Below are 20,096 nucleotides of genomic sequence, written 5' to 3'. Positions count from 1 at the left end.
TGTTACTATTTATGAATACTGTACTGTATGTATAACCCTTCCCAGATTAGGTACGTAATAGATATTCATTGTAAACATTTATAAAATACAGAAAAGCACAGAAAGGAAAATAAATCACCTATGATTGTACTTCTTTTTTTTTCATTATTTATTTATTTATTTATTTAGAATTTTATTTTATTTATTTTTTTTAGGCAGCAGGTCCTTATTAGTGTACTTTCATTTTTTGATGTTAAAATGTTGATGTATAGACTTCTTTAAAAATGTATATATTTTTAAAAAATGTATATCTTTTAGAATATTTTCCCTAACCAATACATTATGCAGGTTATTCCTTGTGTTTCAGTATTATATAATATTAACATCTGCATAAGGTTCCTCCTTTATGAGCATTTTGTTTCTAGTTCCTTATTATTGTAAATTATGTCATAAGGATCTTGTGCTTGAACCTACTTTACATTTTAAATTATTAATATAAATCACCAAAAGCAGGTCCTGATTTTGGTGCATTTTTCCAATTTACTTTACAATATGTGTTTAGTTTATAATTCCATCAACAGTGTATTTTCTTATCTGGTATAATCATGTTAAAAAATAGTTTCTTGCGAGTTTGTTAAACTTTATTTAAATAGCATTTTCCAATGTATTTGATTCAGATTTTAGGAAATAGGAAATATGTCATGTTTATTTATCAGTATTATTTCTTCAGTAAATTCTTTGTGCATTTTCTTTGCCTCTTCTGATAAATCTTTCTGCAGTTTGTTTAGACCTTCACATTATAAGGTCCTGCCCATATTACTTTGCTGTGAGGGTGGAGTGTTATGAGCTGAATTGTGCTTCATCCTCCGCCCCAACCCCCAAATTTGTTTGTTGAAGCTCTATCCCAGTACCTCAGAATGTGTCTCTATTTGGAGATAGGCCCATTAAAGAGGTAATTAAGGTAAAATGGAATTATATGGGTGGTCCCTAATCCAATATGACTGATGTACTGATAAGAAAAGATAAAGACACAGACACACATAGAGGAAAGATCATGTGAAGACACACAGAGAGATGATAGCCATCTACAGGCCAAGGAGCGAGGCCCTCAGAATAAAGAAACTGTGTCAAGACACTTTGATATTGGACTTCTAGCATCCAAAATCATGAGAAAATAAATTTCTGTGTTACAAGCCACGAAATTTGCTGTATTTGTTACAGCAGCCCTAGCAAACTAATATAGGGCCTAAACCTTTTGCCTATCATGTTTTTCCAAATATTTTTGACTAATATATTATTTAACTTTTAAAATTTTAGGTATGCCATTGGTTTTCTAGAGGTATAGAAATTTTCCTGTCTTGTCCCAAAGCTTAGGAAATCTTACATTATTATTATTTTTTTTAAACATCTTTATTGGAGTATAATTGCTTTACAGTGGTGTGTTAGTTCTATTGATATACGTATGTATAAAAAGTCTCATCCTTCTCAGTATTTAAGTACTTACAACATTGTATAACAAAACACAATAAAAACAATAAATAAAATTTTTTTCATACTCTTTGACACTCTAAACCTTCTTTGTTTATCATATTTCAGAATTTTAAGGAATTTATAGGAATACCAGTATAATCATTTTGGATAATGGCCTGTGAAGGAAAGCTTTTTAGCTTGTTTTGCCTATTTACCTATTTACACAGCAGTTTCCTGCCACATAAAGTGATCATTTTTATAGTCTTTTCCCCTGCTATGAAAATGTTACAGTATCTGAGGGTTCCTGTATTCCTATCCCCTATCCTGTTCTATTTGCAACATCTTTTTTTTTTTTTTGCCTCTGAAGAAGAAATTGGACAGGAAGTTTTACAAGGATCCTACCAATAGAACAGTGAGTTTATATCATTAGTTTTTTTGCTACAATATTGTGCTTTTCACAGAGGCAGATGTGCTGGTCACTGGTTAGTTTATAACTTCATAACTTCTTACTGAGGGAGAGTAATAATAGCACTTGAAGACCCTTCTGATCCTTCATGTTAATGAAATGATCAACTTTCTCTTTAATCCTTTTCAGTTAGGCCCAATAAATAACTTGAGAAGCTTTATGTAACTTTTAGATAAAACTCAGTTTTCAAAACTCAGACTAGATCAACATAATATGTTGTCATCCAGGTGGGGTGCAAATAGCTAGTATTAGATCAGTATTCTTAATTAAAAAAAAAAAAAAAAAAAAAAGGAAAGCCTGTTTGAAGGCATCAGGCAACTACTCTGGCTGTAAGTGGGGTAGGAACCAAGACTTCAGAGAAGAGAGAATCTTGTGGAGATGATCTAACTTCTCTAGCAACATTTACCTGGGGGATACTGGCTAATGTGGAATGTGGACAGGAAGCTAAAAATTTAGACTGTAGTCCCAGGAGTACTGTTGCTGAAACATGGGAAAAACAGCACAGAGCTTTTGATGGAGACCATCAAATGGGAGAAATCAAGTAAAAGGAGATTCTCCCCTCAGTACATTTATTTGTTGAATCCTGGGATGGGAAATATAAAATCCTAAGCAGAAAATCTTTGAAAATCAGGGTGGACTTTCTAGTGTGTTTATAAAACAAAAGTGAGACATGTCATCCTCTTGAGATTGGTCCCCTGAACAACAAGCTTTCAGTTGAAACCTGGGGGAAAAACCAGAGGTAGACTGAGTATTACCAGGGCAGCAGCCTAATATGGACTCACCATTGTCCATTGGCCTGACAAAGAGAAGGATGAACCCTTTGTGGAGAAAGATAACGTAGTCAGGAATCTCTGCAAGTTTTTATGTACAAAGATTATAGGATCCACCAAAAGACAGGACTACATGACCAGAACAAAAGGAAAAACAGATAATAAAAACAGACTCAGAGATTATCTACATCATTCATATCCATTTAGATGATAAGCACTTTAAATATTTAAAATGTAGTTAATATATCAAGAAAATAGAGGAAACTATGGAGAAAATAGGTGAAAAATGAAGATTTTTTCATTATGATATTGGACGTGTACAAAGTTAAATGGAAACACGGTATGTAAAATTAAAAACTCACTAGATAGGTATAATAGAAGATTAGACTTATCAGAAGATAAATAAATAGGAAATACCCAGCTGAAGGACAGAAAAAAAAGAGAAAGGAGAAAACAGAAAAGAGGACTTAGAGATTTGTGGTATACACAAAAAGATCGAACATTTGAATTACCAGAAAAAGAGGAGAGAGAATTGGGCAAAACTGCTTTTGAAGAGATACAGAATTTTCTAAAACTGATAAAATATATCAACCTAGAGGTTCGGAAATTTCTGTTTTCCCTAAGGAGGGATGCAAATAAAACCACCCTTCAACAGCAAGAGTGCTGAAATCAAAGATAAAAAAATCTTGAAAGGAGTCTGAAAAAAAGGATAAGACCTTCATAGGAGCCAACAGTAAGACTCATATCAGACTTCTCAACAAACAATGGAAGCCATCTTGAAATTGTTTTAAGAAAAGAGCAAACCTAAAAATTTATATAAATCCAGCAAAATGTCCTCCAAAGACATAAGTGGAAAAAAATCATTTCTGGACAAACAAAAACCAAAAAAATCCATTGCCAGCAACCTTGGCTATAAAACAAATGAAGATACCAATAAAACAGATCAACAACAATGAACTGAGGATTCTTTAGGCAGAAGAGAGAACATCCCATAAAGGTACCACTGGAGTGAAGAATAATGGAAGTGGTGAATTTGAGAGTAAATATAAATTGATATTGACTAAATGTTAACTAAAAACAAAAATAATGTCTTTTGGGGCTTAAAAGATAGAAAAAAAGAAAAGTGAAAGGTGAGAGGAGTAAATGGAGTTGAAGTATTAAGAGTCTCATATTATTGAGAACATGGTAAAGTAGTAATTTCTGTTAGACTGTAGTAAGTCAAAAATGCATGTTGTAATCTCTATGGTAACCACTAAAAGAATACTTTTTTTTAATAGATTAATTTATTATTTATTTATTTTATTTATTTTTGGCTGCGTCGGGTCTTAATTGCAGCATGTGGGATCTTCATTGAGGCCTGCAGGATCTTTTGTTGCAGCACGCAGGCTTCTCTCTAGCTGTGGCGTGTGGGTTTTCTCTTCTGTGGTTGTGGCGCGTGGGCTCTGTAGTTTGCAGCATGTGGGCTCTAGTTGAGGTGCGTGAGCTCAGTAGTTGTGGCACACAGGCTTAGTTGCCCCGTGGCGTGTGGGATCCTAGTCCCCTGACCAGGGATCGAACCCATGTCCCCTGCATTGCAAGGTGGATTCTTTACCACTGGACCACCAGGGAAGTCCCAAGAATAGTTTTTAAAACAGTAAGAGTATGGAGGGGGAAAAAAGAATAATAAAAAACAGCTGGTTAATTCAGACAAAGGCAAGAAACCTAGAACTGTCAGGTCAAATAAATGATAAGATAATAGAAATAAATCATATTTAGACAGTAGTATCATATATTTTTCAAAATTTTATTAGAGAAAAATACCTTTTTTTCCAGTCTCAAAAAGTAATGTATGTAAATAAGCAAAAATACATGCTTATGTTTATGCATACTTGTTTTGTTTTTCTGACAGCTGCTTTGTGATATTGGCCACAATGAAGAAAAACTGGGTTTTAACTATGAGGATATCATAATTTGGTAAGTATAGTTAAGTTGCCTTCCTCATCCCTTCTGGATTTTAGTAATTTCAGTTTTAGTAATTTTAAACTAAAAATAGAGTATAACACCTTGTTTTGATTTTATAGAAACAGTTGTTTGAATGTTAGAAAAATTCAGGATCTCCAGCAGTTTTAACTGTTATCCTGTTGTTCTTACTGATATTTTGTAATTATCAAATATAAAGATCCAAAGCTAATATTGAAAAGTACCTGGACTTCTACAGTCTAAACTTCGAAGTTAAATCACAGAATAAAAGTTCTCATATTATTCCCAAGAGCAAGAAGAACCTGTACAGTTATCTCTAGATCTCACCTAAGACACAGTGTGCTTATGGCAAACTTGATTTGCTGAAGCCCACGAGAGGCGTAATGTTACAGTTTCATAGCCATCATTTTGGCATGCTGAGGAATTAAAATTGGTATAAGTAGTTTCTTCCTGCTGTCATTATAAAGTATTTTTATTTATTGGTTTAAACCAATGATTCTTTGGGAGAAGTGAGACAAGTAAGTAGATAGATGGGGATAGACTGTAGAGGCATATGTGATACAGCTTGAAAAAGGCATATTTAATTTCCCACTGTTTATATAAAATAAACTACAGAAGGTAGAACAAAACTCTTAACATGTTCTTGATTGGTAGGAATATACCAAGGAGGCAAAAATTAAAAAATAACATTAGTGAAGTTCCATGGCTTACAGTGAATGATTTTTATATATGTAAAATGACTAGTAGCTTTGCTTATTTCAACTGAAGAAGGATTTGGCACCATAATTTTATGTGTATTTGAAACTCATGCAGCAAGACGTTTTGTTTGTTTTCATATAGCTTGCGGTTAGCTTTATTGAATGAAGCAAAAGAAGTGCGGGCAGCAGGGCTACGAGCTCTTCGGTATCTCATCCAAGACTCCAGTATTCTGCAGAAGGTGCTAAAATTGAAAGTGGACTATTTAATAGCTAGGTAATTTTCTTAGCGCTCCCTATGTTTTTATATGTTTTTTAAAATTGTGTATTAAGTTTTAGCATACGTACCATAAAGTATACAGATTTTTAGTGTAAAGCCTGATAATTTTTACACGTAGATACAACCAAGTACCCTATTATCCTGAATAAGATATGGAACATTTTCAGCATCCCAATCAAGTTCCCTTGTGTCCCCAGTCAGTAGTAAACATTACTCTGACTTTTTTCATCCTAGACTAGTTTTTCCTATTCTTGAGTATCATATATTGGAAGTATACATTACTCTTTTCTTTCCTCAGTGTTATCTGTGAGATTTATCCATGTTGCTTTAAAAAAAAAATTTCTGTGTAGTATTTTATGTTATGAATAGAGCACTATTTATTTAATCCATTCTGTTGATTTTTTTCTTGGTTGTTTTCAGTGTTTGGCTATTTTGAATAAAGCTGCCCTGAACATTCTTGCACAAGTCTGTTGGTGGACGTGTGCACTCATTTCTCTTAGGTATATATGTAGGAGTGGAATTGCTGGGTGATAAGTTTTATGTATATTTAACTTTAGTAGTTACTGCCAAACAGTTTTCCAAAGTGATTGTACTGATTTACACTCCTACCAGAAATGTTTGAGAGTTCCAATCCCTCCACATCCTCATCAGCATTTGCTCTTTACAGTTTTTAATTATACCCTTTTCTGCTGTGGTTTTCATTGTGAGTTTCATTGTGGTTTTAATTTCTGTTCCCCTTTCATTTGCTTGCTGACTATTTGGATATCCTCTTTGTCTTTTGCTCATTTGTAAATTGGATTGTCTATCTTTTTGCATAGGAGTTCTTGATGTCTTCTGGATATGATTCCTTTCGAGTATATGTATTGAGAATATCTTCTCAGTCTACCTTGTCTTCTTACTCTTCTTAATTAATAAAATCCAATATAGCAGTCTTTTATTTTATAGTTAATGTTTTTGGTCTCTTTGGACGATAATATCCTATTTTTTCTTCTAAAGGTTTTATTCCGTATATGTTGAAATAGGTGTCAGGTCACAATTCATTTTTATCAATATCCAGTAAATATTAGAGGCATTTAGTGAAAAGATTCTCCTTTCATGTCTAAATTAGTTTCATTTTTGTTGTAAGTCAGGTAACTGATAAGTATGGATCTGTTTTTGCTTTCCCTGTTCTCTTTGTTTGGTCTATTTGTCTATTCTTGCTCCATTTTCTCCCTGTTTTAAATGACTGCAGCTTGACAATAAGTGTTGATATGTTTTAGTATAAGTCCTCCAGCTTTTCTTCTATTTTGGGTTCTGTATTTCCATGTGAATTTTAGAAAATCAACTTGTCCATTTCCATAAAACTTTCTGGGATATCAATAGTAATTGCATTGAAGCTCTGTGTTAATTTGGGGTGAATTGATATTGTAGTAATATCGAATCTTCCAAACCTTTATTTATTTGGAACTTTAATTTCTCTCAACATTTTGTAGTTTTCTATGCAGAGAGGTCTTGCACATATTTGTAGGTTTATCCTAAGGCATTTATTACATGATATAGTATTAATGTAATTAAAATTTTTCTTTTTCATAGTTTTTGCTGCTAATATATAGAAAAATAATTGTAGGGTTTTATGTTTTGTTTTTGTATATTCTTATCTCGGTGATCTGACTAAATTCACTTTTTAATTCTAATTGTTTTTAAGGTTATTTTAGAGTTTCTATGTACATTAGCATTAATTGCAAATGATGACCCTTTTATTTCTTCCTTCCCAATCCTTATATTTTTCTTTTCCTCACCATATCGCACTGGTTAGAATATTGCACTGACTAGAAATGGTAATTGGATAACTATGTTTTGCTCCTGAACTCAAGTTGAAAGTGTTCAGTATTTTGCCATTATTTATGATACTTGCTGTAGACTCTTAGTGGATTTCTTTATATTCCTTGTTTGCATTCCTGAAGTAAACACCACTTTTTAATGATGTCTTTTTATTTTACATATAACTGTATTGGGTTTGCTAATATTCTGTGGAAAAATTTTTGCAGTTATGTTTATGAGAGGTATTGGCCTATATTTTTCCATTGTTCTAATATTTTTTTTGGTTTTGGTATCAAGAGTATGTTTATAAAACAACTAAGGAAATGTTGCCCTCTTTTTATATTCTCTGGAAGAATTTATGTAAGAACTTATGTAAGATATTGCTTTTTACCTTACATGATTAGTAGAGTTCACCAGCGAATCTGTCTGGCCCTGGGGTTTTCTTTTTCAGGAAGTTTTAATATTATGGACTCAATTTTTTTTTTTTTTTTTTTTTTTTTGGCTGCGTTGGATCTTTGTTGCTCCGCGTGGGCTTTCTCTAGTTGCGGCGAGTGGGGGGCTACTCTTCACTGTGGTGCGTGGGCTTCTCATTGCGGTATCTTCTCTTGTTGCGGAGCATGAGCTCTAGGCATGTGGGCTTCAGTAGTTGCAGCACATAGGCTCAGTAGTTGCAGTGCGTGGGCTCTAGGGCACAAGGGCTTCAGTAGTTGTGACACATGGGTTTAGTTGCTCTGTGGCATGTGGGATCTTCCCAGACTAGAGCTCGAACCTGTGTCCCCTGCATTGGCAGGTGGATTCTTAACTACTGCGCCACCAGGGAAGTCGCCCTGTCAGTTCTTGCTTTATATATTTTGAAGCTTTGTTATTGCATTCATATTTAGAATTGTTAAACCTTCTCATTGGGCTAATCCTTTCATAGATATGAAATGTCTCTCTTTATTCCTAGTAATACTTGTTTTATGAGTGTTCATGTTATCTAATGTTAATATATTTGTTTTATGAGTGTTCATGTTATCTAATGTTAATATAGCTATACTAACTTTCTTTTATTTAGGGTTTGCACAATATATCCTCTTCTGTCCTTTCACTTTCTTTTTTTTTGTTCTTACATTTAAGTTTCTCTCCCGTTAACATCATATAGATTTTTTTAAAATCTAGTTTGACCATCTTTGTCTTCTAATTGGATTAGACTATGTCTAGTGGTTTTTTATATGCAGAGTCTATGTGCTTTATCTAATGTAATTATATTTATGAATTTGTCATCTTGCCATTAGTTTTCTCATATATTTGACTTTGCTGTCTTGCTGTTGGTATTCTATTTGTCATGTCTGTTCTTTGGTCTTGCATTGCTCCTTTTTTGTTTCTTTGGGAATAATCAAGAATGTTTTTCCTCTTCTATTAATGTCTTGGTTTTAAAGCCTTTTCTTCGATTAGCAGTTGCCGTAGAGATTACATTTATCCTTGATATGTTAAGGTTTACCACTTTTATTACACCCAGAACAATGCAGGAAACCTCTTCCAGCTTGACCATCACCTCCCCTCTGCCTTATTTCTACATGTATTTGTAACCCCACAGGATAGTCCTTTTATTGTATTAAATTGGAACTATTGATATTTACCTATGTTATTTACCCATTCCAATATTCTTCCTTCTTGCATTTCCACCCTTTTATCTTGGGTCACTTTCTTGAATTTCCTTTACTATTTTCTCATAATGTAGGTATACTGGAGTTTAATTCTCTCATATTTTATTTGTCTATAAATCCTCTATTTCCCTTCCCATTTGAAGGCTATTTTTTTGACCAGTTACTATTTTTCAATGCTTTAAATAAGTTATTGTCTTCTGGATTTTGTTTCTTTTTGTTGAACAGTAAGTAGTCTCTCTTCTTGTTGCTTCTTTTTCTCCTTTGGCTACTTTAAAGGTTTTTTTTTCCTGTTACTTTCTCTCCTATCTCCTGGTACTCCAGCTATACAGTGTTGAATCTGTTCACTGTGCCACATGTCTCTAATGCCCTTACTGTATTTTCAATCTTTGTTGTTGTTAATCTTTGTGCGTCAATGTTGTTACTTTCTACTTACCTGTTTTTTTAATGGTCCTCCATCCTGCTAGTAAATCAGTCTTTTGAATTTTTAATTTCAGTTATTGTATTTCTGTAATTTATATTTTACTCTTACTTAAACATTCTAGGTCTCTGCTTTATTTTCTTGAGCATAATAATCATAGTTATTTATAGCCCTCTTATGACAACTCCAGTGTGTGAATCACCTGTGTTCTGTTTCTATTATCATTTTCTTTTCTTGGTTTTTGGTTACTTGACCCTTTGTTTGTTTTAAAGCATACCTCATATTATATGTGATTGGATGTGAACATTGTATGTTAAAAGTGTTTGGCTCTGGATCATGTTATTTTTCTCTTAAAAGAGTTAAGCTTTATTCTGGAATGTTGGCTTATCACACTGATTGTGTTAAAATTTGTTTTTTCCCTTTGCCTTTGCTCTAGGAAGTGGCTATATGGAGTCTCAAGTGAAAATGTAGATATTTAGCAGAACCTCTTCATCCTGACCAGCCTTGAGCCTTAACATCTTTCTTAGAATATTATGTACCTGCTAAAATTTCTGCTCAGTTCCTTGGCTTCTCAGCAGTAGCTTTTTGCTTGGTTTCTTGGACTTTAACTCTGCATTTGTACAACATAGAAATTGGCAAGTGCGTTGGAAAGGGGATTGCACGCAGATTCTTGCTTATGCTCCTATTTTCTTTTCTTTGAGATTTTTTTCCCTCAAGTCCCAGCCACTTTGGTTGCCCTAAAGTTGTCTGTCTCTCCTGTACAGGAAGATTTTTGCTTTCTTTTAGGACTCTATTCCCCTAAAACTGGGGATTGGCAAGTGTCCCCAGGGACAAAGCCTGAGTGGATATGGACTTGTGCTTCACTTTCCAGGGATTATTATCCATTGCCCTTTTAACAGTTGCTTTACAAAGTACTATATTTAGCCTTTATAGTTATTTTTGGCAGGAGGATTGGTCTGATCTGTTGTGGCCAGAAATGGAATTATATGTCTATTTGCTTCTTTTTAAAGTTGTTTTAGATTAATTATATTCAGATAGCAGAAATGCTTTTGAATAGCAAATTATCTATGTATTGATATATAAAGTATTGATTAGAATTGTGAACTGTCTAAACATAAGTAAAAATGAATTATTCTTCCACATAAACCAAAGACTCTTTAGAAATTGAATAATTTAATAAATTTTACAGAGAAATGTCAGTTAAGTGATATATGAGCATTAATTTTTGAAGTACAGTCACATTTCAAATTATATTTTGGTAAAATAGAATTATTGTGGCTAATATAAGACTTTTAACTTAGTTATAACATGTAACATTTAGGCTCTGGTTAAAATCGCAATTAAACGAAAACATAGGCTTTGAAATATTTTTCCTTCACAATTTTTATAAAATATTGGTGAACTTTATCAAAGATAGGTGAATGTTTTTTCAGTAGATTTCTGATATTTTGCTTTATAAATATGTTTATTATTTTTGTATAGATGTATATAATTCTATAAATTACTTACTATATTCTTCTTTCCTGGAGTTTTAAATGAAATAGTTTTGAAATGTTTTATTATAATAAGTATCACTAGAGATATTAAATTAAATAAATATTTGCTGGTACTGAAAAATAACTTGTATTAACATTTACAAATACTATATTGACATGAACATGGGTCTGATCATGGTATTATACAAAAAAATTGTTTAATAAGATTTTTATCAATAATTAAATATTTTATGTATTATTTAGGTGCATTGACATACAGCAGAGCAACGAGGTAGAGAGGACACAAGCACTTCGATTAGTCAGAAAGGTAGGCTCTATGTCTGAGAGTAAAGGCAGATTTATGATTTTCATGTTACGCATTTTACATTTTTAGATTTAGACTGTGAAATCTTTCTATTAAAATTGAAAGACTGAATTCTCATTAAACATTTTTATTTTGTTAAAATTATATATGAGTTATATATAGGTCTATTAAAACTTCAAGATAAGCATAGATATGTTGTGTAATTATTCTATGTGATTGGGTATAGGTAGGTCAGTATTTTTTATAAAATGTTTATTGTAAAGAATATTTCTTCCTGCAGTAGGCATATAAATGAAATTACTGCTTTGATATGTTATTGGAGAAAGAGAATTACTTGCCTCTAACCCTTTTTTTTTCTTAATTATATGCTTGGAGTTAATTCTATTAAATGAATGTCAAAAATAATTACAAGCTGATTGTTTTGAAGATGAATTTGGATACATCAGTAGGCACTTGCAATAAACAATTCAGGCCATTGTACAGAATAAAAGGTCAAAATCTAAACTCTCCAAGAGAGGGTGTTGAGGATAATCAATAATGCTTCTAATGAGAGGCCTTCCAGGAGTTTTTTTTTATTGTTATTTAATGTGATGTGATGCCCTAATGGCAGAGGAATAGAGTAAACTGAGAGTTAATTTGGTTAGGGTACAGTTTGTGTGAGAATTTTACCATGTTTCATTGTAAAGTATCATGTTTCATCTTAAAAAGTCATAAGACTCATGCAGTGTATGTTTGTTTTAATGTAAAAACATCTAAGATTATTTAGCAGATAACTTTTTTAGCTCTTCTCCTTTTTTCCCACCTTTGAATACAGTGCATGCTCCAGAATTGCAGACTGTTGAGTTTGTGCATTAACTAGATCTCCTCTTTTTCCTTTTTCTTCCAGTTGTTCAGCTTATGGTTAGTAATAGTACCCGCAGGTGAGCATAGTAAGGAAGAAGTAAATGGATGAGTTGTCTTAAAAGAAGTTTGCAGTTCTAGTTAAGAGTGGTATTGGAGATAGATTTAAAAAATGTTTGTTATAGGGTAAATTGTTATGTTGGCACCGTGATTTGACTCTTCATATTTAAATACAAAAATTAGGTTTATGTTTTTTACTTATACATACAGTCTCTTCTACTGCGTGATTTTGAGAATTCAAGATAAGAAAACAAAATTTGTTTCTGAAGAACCTAGAATAACTCTTTGGTTATTTGAGTTATATATATGTCAGTATTTATCATACTAGGAATTAAAAGTGAGAAATTTAAAAATATATTAACATATTAAAAAATAAACTCATTACAAGTAAATATAAATAACATATTTTTATAAAAATAACTATATTTTCCAAAAAGAAAGTTAATGAGTAGAGTGGCATTATTTTAGATTTATACAAATTTCTGTAGTGTTTGTCCTGATAGAAGATACCTGGATTGTCATATTTGCTTTTGTATTCAGTCTCTTGTGATTTCACATGCAGTGGAGCCTCTGGAAAACTTCCATATGTACTTGTGAGAGTAAAAAAGACAAATAATGTCTTAGAATTACTATGAAGATAGTTTTCACTTTGCAGAATCTCTGAAAATATCCTCGGGACCCTCAGTTTTTTGGACCACACTTCGAGAGTTGCTGCCTTAGAAACTACGTTCAGATGAAAAAAGAACCCTAAATGGATTAAATTAAATTCAGCTTCTTTGAATTATTCACTAAATATTTTATTTCTCTTTTGTACAGTGTTTTGTACAAGTTACAATTTAATTTATAAAATGGCCCAGTAAAAATAAACAGACCCTTGAAACAATTTAAAAATGCCATAACAAAAATGCAATTTTATTTTGTTATCTTTTGAAGAAGGCAGATATCATTTGTGGATTCAAGGGCAGGAAGACTGCTTGTACCTGGTGGTAAAATACAGGCTCAAAGGAAGAGTTATGTCACAGGATTCCTCCTTGGTTTAGCTAAAAGCAGTTAGAGTAAAAGGGAAAGCAAGGTTGCTGAATGAACAGGGACCTCTATTGGCCAGAGGAACTATAATTTCACTAATACTTTTAACAATTGAAGCACATAGTTCTTTTTTTCCAGCAACATCTTGGCAACTGAGCTAGTAGAAATTAATATTAATAATATAATTGCTAGGTCACTGTGGGTTCTTTGTATGCATTCAGAACAGTTTTAAAATTTTCTGTGAAAGTATTAATCTTTTTTAAAGGAAAAGCAAAAACATTTGTTGCTTTAGGATAACTTGCTTTATGAATAATTAAGGAATACTCATGTTACTTTTTCTTTCACCTATTTCATTCATTTAGGAGATTTTGTTTGTTTGCTTGGTTTTTTTTCAATGTCTCTGATTTTTTCATGTCTCTTTCTTGCTCTAATCCAGGCAATCCTTCCTGATTCTTGTCTCTCTCATTATCTGTATTATTTTCACACTAGTCAGATCTTGCTACTCTTTATCCAACTTAAATTTTTCTTACTGCCTGCCTAATTAAGCCATTATTTTCTTCATATATCATTTCTTTATTCATGCAATATGAGATTAATATATCACAGATTTTTTTTTTTATAGTTGAAAGGGATTCATTTAAAGGAATCACTTGCCCTTGATACACAGCAAGATATTGTCAAAGCCAGCGTGAAAAACCCAGTTCTCCAAATTTCCAAACCTACACTGGCCCAGGAATCCTTTTGGTATTAAGCACAACCTGCTTATCTTGGCATTCAGAGCCCACTTTTGGGGCAACCAATTATGACCCGTCTCATTATGCCATTATATGTGTAGACAAGCTGCCCTCCACCACTGCTGTGATCACTGCTTCTATCCTATTCTTTTCATTTCCACCCCTTTGTATATTATATTCATCTTGCAGTCTCAGCTGAAATTTTAAATATTTCCCTTAGAGAACTCAGTGTTTCTCTAATTCTTTTATAGCAGTTCTACAAATTTATTACCTACTTATGATCTTTGATTTGTTTTATATATGTCTGTTCTATCATGCAAAAAAGATGATTAAACTTTTATTTCAACAGAGACTAAATTCTATGACTTTTCCCTCATTGATTACTCACTGATTTACGAGAAAAGTATTCTCTGATTTACACAGAACTTAAGAGTTTCTTTGTGTATATTTTTCCTGAAAAATAAGAAGAGTGATTTCATTTATAAAAACTTTAAATTACCAATATCCATTTCATAGCTCTACACTTGAGATTCATAGAAGAGAATTTTATACTTGAAATTCTAGAAATCATCGGATCCCATACATCCTCATTTACAAATGAGGAAACTAAGGCAAAGAGAGGATTGGTTTGCCAAGGTAACAGTTTATTAATGGCAGATTTGGCCCTGGAAGCCACTTGGTCTGGCTTCTAGCCAGCTCTTTTTAAAATACATTACATACGTCTTATTGTCTTGGGAATTTTTCTTACAAGCCCCTTGTAAGTATAATAATAGATCAATAAGTATTAAAATACAAATTAATATCATAAGAAGTTAGAATTTTCTCACTGAGGAAGATCAGTTTCTTATACCTCTTTTCCCTTTCCTCCTTTCTTCTCCAACATGTTTGATTAATGAAAAATACTGTTTAGAAACAAATGTGAAAGTTTTTGTAGATTCTAAGGTTATTAGACATCTATTTTATGGTTGTGGAACAGTATTCTATAATTTCATTTGAAACTTGTCATATCACATAATGCTGCTTAAATGACATAAACCATTTACAAGTACTCTAGCCAATATAGATCTCTCCTTTGAACCTCCATAGGATTTAACTGGATATTAATTTAGTTATATTGTGTCCTCTAATTGTGTCATAGTATAAGTCTTATTTTTCAAAAGGATTATAAATATAGTAACACCCAGGACAGATTAATTATCCCCAGTACTTATCACTACCCAAACAGAATAAAACATTTTCTTCTACTCCCACTCCAAGGACCTGTTATTTTGAAATACTTCATCTACCAAATAGTCTTTTATTTATTAAAGAGTAATTACATAATTTTTCTTTCTGTTTTCCAAACTGAAGATACATTTTATCTGTTTTCAGTATTCCAAATATGTTATTGCCAATTAAACTTTTCATTTAAAATGAGATTCGACAAAGGTTTTTATCACCAGAGACATACTGTTTCCATCACAGTTTTTGAAATATTAAAAATAGATTATGGAGAGACTGCTGCCTGCCTTGAAGTAGCAAATAACCATGAGTGAGCTGCCCATGACAGGGACCTGAGGGCAACCTCTAAGAGCTGAGGGTAGTCCCCATAACAACCGAAAAGAAAATGGGGACTTCAAAAAAAATAGATTATGGATTATTAAGTTTGCCTTTCAGTATAGCAACAAGTGAGAGTTAGAGATAGGGAGATGATGAGGCATCGGTTGCAGCAATCAAAGAATGAGGACCCAAATCAGAGTTTGATGGTAGAAAGAGTTGAGTTAATGAGGTAAATTGATAGGATGTAGTGGTGATAATATATGGGGAAGGAGTCAGGAATGCAGTAGTACAGTAGTATGTTTGCAGCTGTTGTCACCACTGATTTACTTTGTCTATTTACTGAAAAGTTGTTTAAAATAGAGTTCCTATCCTAGAGGAGCTTAGAATGTCAGAAACATTGTATCTTGGTAGTCAACTAATTTATAGTCTGGACTATTAGGGAAAAAAAGCCAACTCTTTTTTCCATGGTAATGATTATTAACATTTATTGCATCAATTATTAGTTATATTAGTCCTTTGACATGTTCATTTGAAGCAGAAGATTAAAATTAGTGCCTGGATCTTATAAATATTCTACAGTCTTAAACACCTCAGTCTGAATAAAATAGGTTTTAAAAATGCATTATGAAGTAACTTCTTTTTCTGATTTCTCCCTGTTACAGATGATTACTGTGAATGCTTCCTTGTTTCCTAGCTCTGTGGCCAACTCATTAATAGCAGTTGGAAATGATGGACTCCAAGAAAGAGATAGAATGGTTCGAGCATGCATTGCCATTATCTGTGAACTAGGTCAGAATTTTCTTTGAGTAATGAAAATGTAGTATTTTAGAAAGAATATATAACACTTTTTAATGCCTTTAATACATTAATTCTTTAGGTATTGTAAAAAGATATGAAAAAGTAGGACATTCCTGATAGGGAAGTAGTGGACTTGTTTAAATAAATAATTTCAAAGTGACATTAAAATTCTATAAATTTTAAAGTTTTACTCATCATGAAATTTAATATATAGGAATTGTCCAGATTCTAGTAATTAGAATAAAATCTCTTAAAGTCTGGCTCTCAGACAATAATTAACCACACTGTATCTTGATGTGAGTGCAAAACAACAGTTCACTCTACATTAAAAAAAATTCTAAATGAAAAAGGATTTAAGAGTTAAATGGGGAAAATATGGGGGAGGGGAATGGATGACTATCTGAGCACGTAAGGAAAAGGAGTTTTGAATTATCAAAAGAAATCAAACAGATTTCAGCAGCTGTAGATGTTATTATAAGGAGCTAAGAAAACATGCAGTACCAGAACAAAGAAAAAAATAAATGTAATAAATAAGTTCTTTACCATGACAGGTAAAGAACTTACTTAATATACAGATCAGTAGGAAAAATAAATAATTCTCAAAGAAATGCATGGCTGGTCAAAGTATTTTAAAAGTTCAACCTCACTTATAACCAAACAAATATAATTTTTAATGACAAGAGAAGATAATATTTTTCCCCACCAAAAGCAGAAATGGTATAGGTTACATTCACTCTTGATATAATAAATAAATTAATAACAAAAGTTTAAAGAAACAAAAGAGGCCAAGCCTTATCATTGAGAGTCTAAAAATACTGTCCACAATACCTGTTGATTTAGAGAAAAAGTCAGAAATTTGATTAAGGAAATTCTGAAAAATAATAAAAATTTGACTACATGTCAATGTATGGGATGCCTGGAAAGTTGTATACTCGAGTTAACTTCTCACTATAAGATGCTTTTATAATTAAGCAAAAAGTAATGAAAATAAGTGAGTGAACCCAAGAAATAGAAAAAGAAGAAAATAAATAAATTTTAACATAAGCAGGAGGAAAGCAATAATGGTTCTGAGTCTTAGAGAGCAAGATAGATTAATTTAATCTCTGTTAATGGAAGAAGAAAAAAATGACACAGGCAAACATACACTATTGTTTAAAAAATGCAAAAGAGAAACAAAAGATTAATAGAATGAGAAAGAGAATTAATAGGAGTTTTAAAAATTGAGATAATTTTTTTATATATTTGAAAATCTTATTGAAATGAATGGGTTTTCAGAGAAAATTTTAATTTCCAGTTGACTCAAAAGAGTAGAACACATGATGGATCAAAAACCATAGAAGTACTTGATGAATTAATTGCCTCCAAAAAGACTCAGTTAGTTTTGTCTTAAAAAAATTATTTCAAGGAACAAATAATTCTCATATAGTATAATCTAATTGAGAGCATTAAAAATGTGGAAATTTACCAATTTTAATTTAAATGAAACTAGCATTTTATATATATAAACACAGATATGCACATACACACAAATACACGCATACATAAAATGAAATAATTAGAATGCTACTATGTTAACATTGTAGAATATTTATCTCAAATCACCACTCATACTCTTTCTTAAATAAATTTGTTTATTTATTTATTTATTTATGGCTGCATTGGGTCTTCATTGCTGTGCGTGGGTTTTCTCTAGGTGCGACGAGTGTGGGCTACTCTTCCTTGCGGTGCGCGGGCTTCTCATTGCAGTGGCTTCTCTTGTTGTGGAGCATGGGCTCTAGGCACATGGGCTTTGGTAGTTGTGGCATGTGAGCCCAGTAGTTGTGACTCACGGGCTCTAGAGCACAGGCTCAGTAGTTGTGGCGCACGGGCTTAGTTGCTTGGTGGCATGTGGGACCGTCCCAGACCAGGGCTCGAACCCATGTCCCCTGCATTGGCAGGCGGATTCTTAACCACTGTGCCACCAGGGAAGTCCACAAATCATATTCTTAATAGTGGATCTCTACAAATACTACATCCTTTTAAAAACTCTTAATGTTTTAACCAGGTTAGCAAGACAAAATAATAAATGAGTTTTACATATTGGAAAGAAGACATTATACATTGTAGATGATATGTCTAGAAAACTCTGAATCAACTGAAGAACAACTTCAGTAATTCGGTACAGTGGAAACCTGAAAATATAGATGTAATAGATATATTTTGTTTCAGCAATAATCAGTAAATAGAATGGAAAAAAATGGTACTATTTCCAAAGTAGACAAGAAAACTATATAAAACAAATAAACTTAATAAGAAATGTGGAAGACGTGTGTGTGTGTTTAGGGGATACTTTTCAATTTGTTTAATTGATTTTCAAGAAGGCAGAGCTAATCTATAGGTAGAAATGAGAATATTTGTTGCCTTTGTTGTGGAGGGGGACTGATTGAAAAGTGGTGTGGAGGAACTTTCTACTATGATGAAAGTGCTATACCTTGATTGAGGTATTGGTTACAGGGGTATAGATATTGTTCAGAACTTACTGAACTGTACCATTAAAATCTGTGTATTTTACTGTAAGTAATTATACCTCAATTTAGAAAAAATGGAGAAGAAACCTAAATCTAAAGTTCAACTAGAATAAACAGGAAAAATTCAACTATGAAAACATTTTTGAAAAAGATTAAATGGAGGAGAAGGGAAAGATTTTTTTCTCATATTTTAAAAAACTTAAGCTGGGTTATTAAGAGAGAAAAAAATGAAAAAGAATCAAGGGTTGCAGACCCTGATATATAGAAGACTTCAGTATATCAAAAGTATAAAAATCAGTTTGGAAAGCATGCTGGGATAGTTGAATAAACATTTGGGAAAAAATGAGTTTATCAATATTAAGCCAAAGTCTATTTCCTGAGAGATTGAAAACTGAAATGTTAATCATGAACTCATTTAAAACACACATGTGAGTGTGCGTGCATTCAAAGAAAATGCCTGATCTTTGAAGTAAGGGAGGAGTTTCTGAGTTTAAAATCTAAAGTTAAATTACAAATCAGATAAAAGATTTGAAACAGATAAAAGGCTAATACTCCCACTATATAAAGAACTCCTTGCAATTGATAGGAAAGAAGAACCATTCAGTAAAACATGAACAAAAGATATGAAAAAATTCAGAGACATTAAGGAAAAAAATCAGTTTTGGGAAATATATTCAGTGACTCTTATTAGGTAATTTATCCACGTGTCCTTTTAAATGTCATTGAGTAGAAAGTTTTTCAAGTCAGAAAGGAAATTAAGTATTAAAATCCAAGATTTCTGATTACATTTTATTAATTATCCCCTATATAATATATTAAGTTTTTCTTTTTTATTTTAGCACTTCAGAATCCAGAGGTGGTGGCCCTTCGAGGTGGACTAAACACCATCTTGAAAAATGTGATCGATTGCCAATTAAGTCGAATAAATGAGGCTCTCATTACTACAATTTTACACCTCCTTAATCATCCAAAGACCCGACAGTATGTACGAGCTGATGTAGAATTAGAGGTAGGAACTTTAATATTCTTTTCTAGTTTTAAAATATGACTTTAAATACATACTCTTACTTTGAAATTTTAAAGTTAATATGCAGCACAGCATTAATTATTAAACCTAAATTAACTAATAAGATTGGCTTATCCCAGCAGTATTTTATAGCTCATTCAATTTGGACTGAATTGAAAAAATTCTCAAGAATATTTCATCAACATGTAAAGTGAAGTTTATTTTCTTTTATTATCTATGAAAACTTGACTGAGCAAATTAGAGCACAAGTAAGGTTTCATAGACATTTATGTATTTATTTAA

The 20,096-nt window shown here is 32.2% G+C and overlaps 1 protein-coding gene across 5 annotated transcripts in view; it reads left to right on the top strand.

Annotated features, from left to right (window-relative positions):
* RICTOR (RPTOR independent companion of MTOR complex 2) overlaps nucleotides 1–20,096 on the top strand; it is a 120,021-nt gene that overhangs the window by 41,383 nt on the left and 58,542 nt on the right. For all 5 annotated transcript variants that reach the window (XM_059916287.1, XM_059916286.1, XM_059916283.1 and 2 more), the window contains exons 4-8: nucleotides 4,574–4,638; nucleotides 5,485–5,616; nucleotides 11,223–11,286; nucleotides 16,145–16,271; nucleotides 19,627–19,796. In XM_059916287.1, coding sequence (XP_059772270.1) covers nucleotides 4,574–4,638; nucleotides 5,485–5,616; nucleotides 11,223–11,286; nucleotides 16,145–16,271; nucleotides 19,627–19,796 — 558 coding nt within the window. The remainder of the gene's footprint in view (nucleotides 1–4,573; nucleotides 4,639–5,484; nucleotides 5,617–11,222; nucleotides 11,287–16,144; nucleotides 16,272–19,626; nucleotides 19,797–20,096) is intronic.

The sequence above is a fragment of the Balaenoptera ricei genome, chromosome 3 (assembly GCF_028023285.1).
Source record: "Balaenoptera ricei isolate mBalRic1 chromosome 3, mBalRic1.hap2, whole genome shotgun sequence".
Lineage (NCBI taxonomy): Eukaryota > Metazoa > Chordata > Mammalia > Artiodactyla > Balaenopteridae > Balaenoptera > Balaenoptera ricei.
Note: the sequence above shows the minus strand (reverse complement) of the source record. Positions and strands in the feature narration are given on the sequence as shown.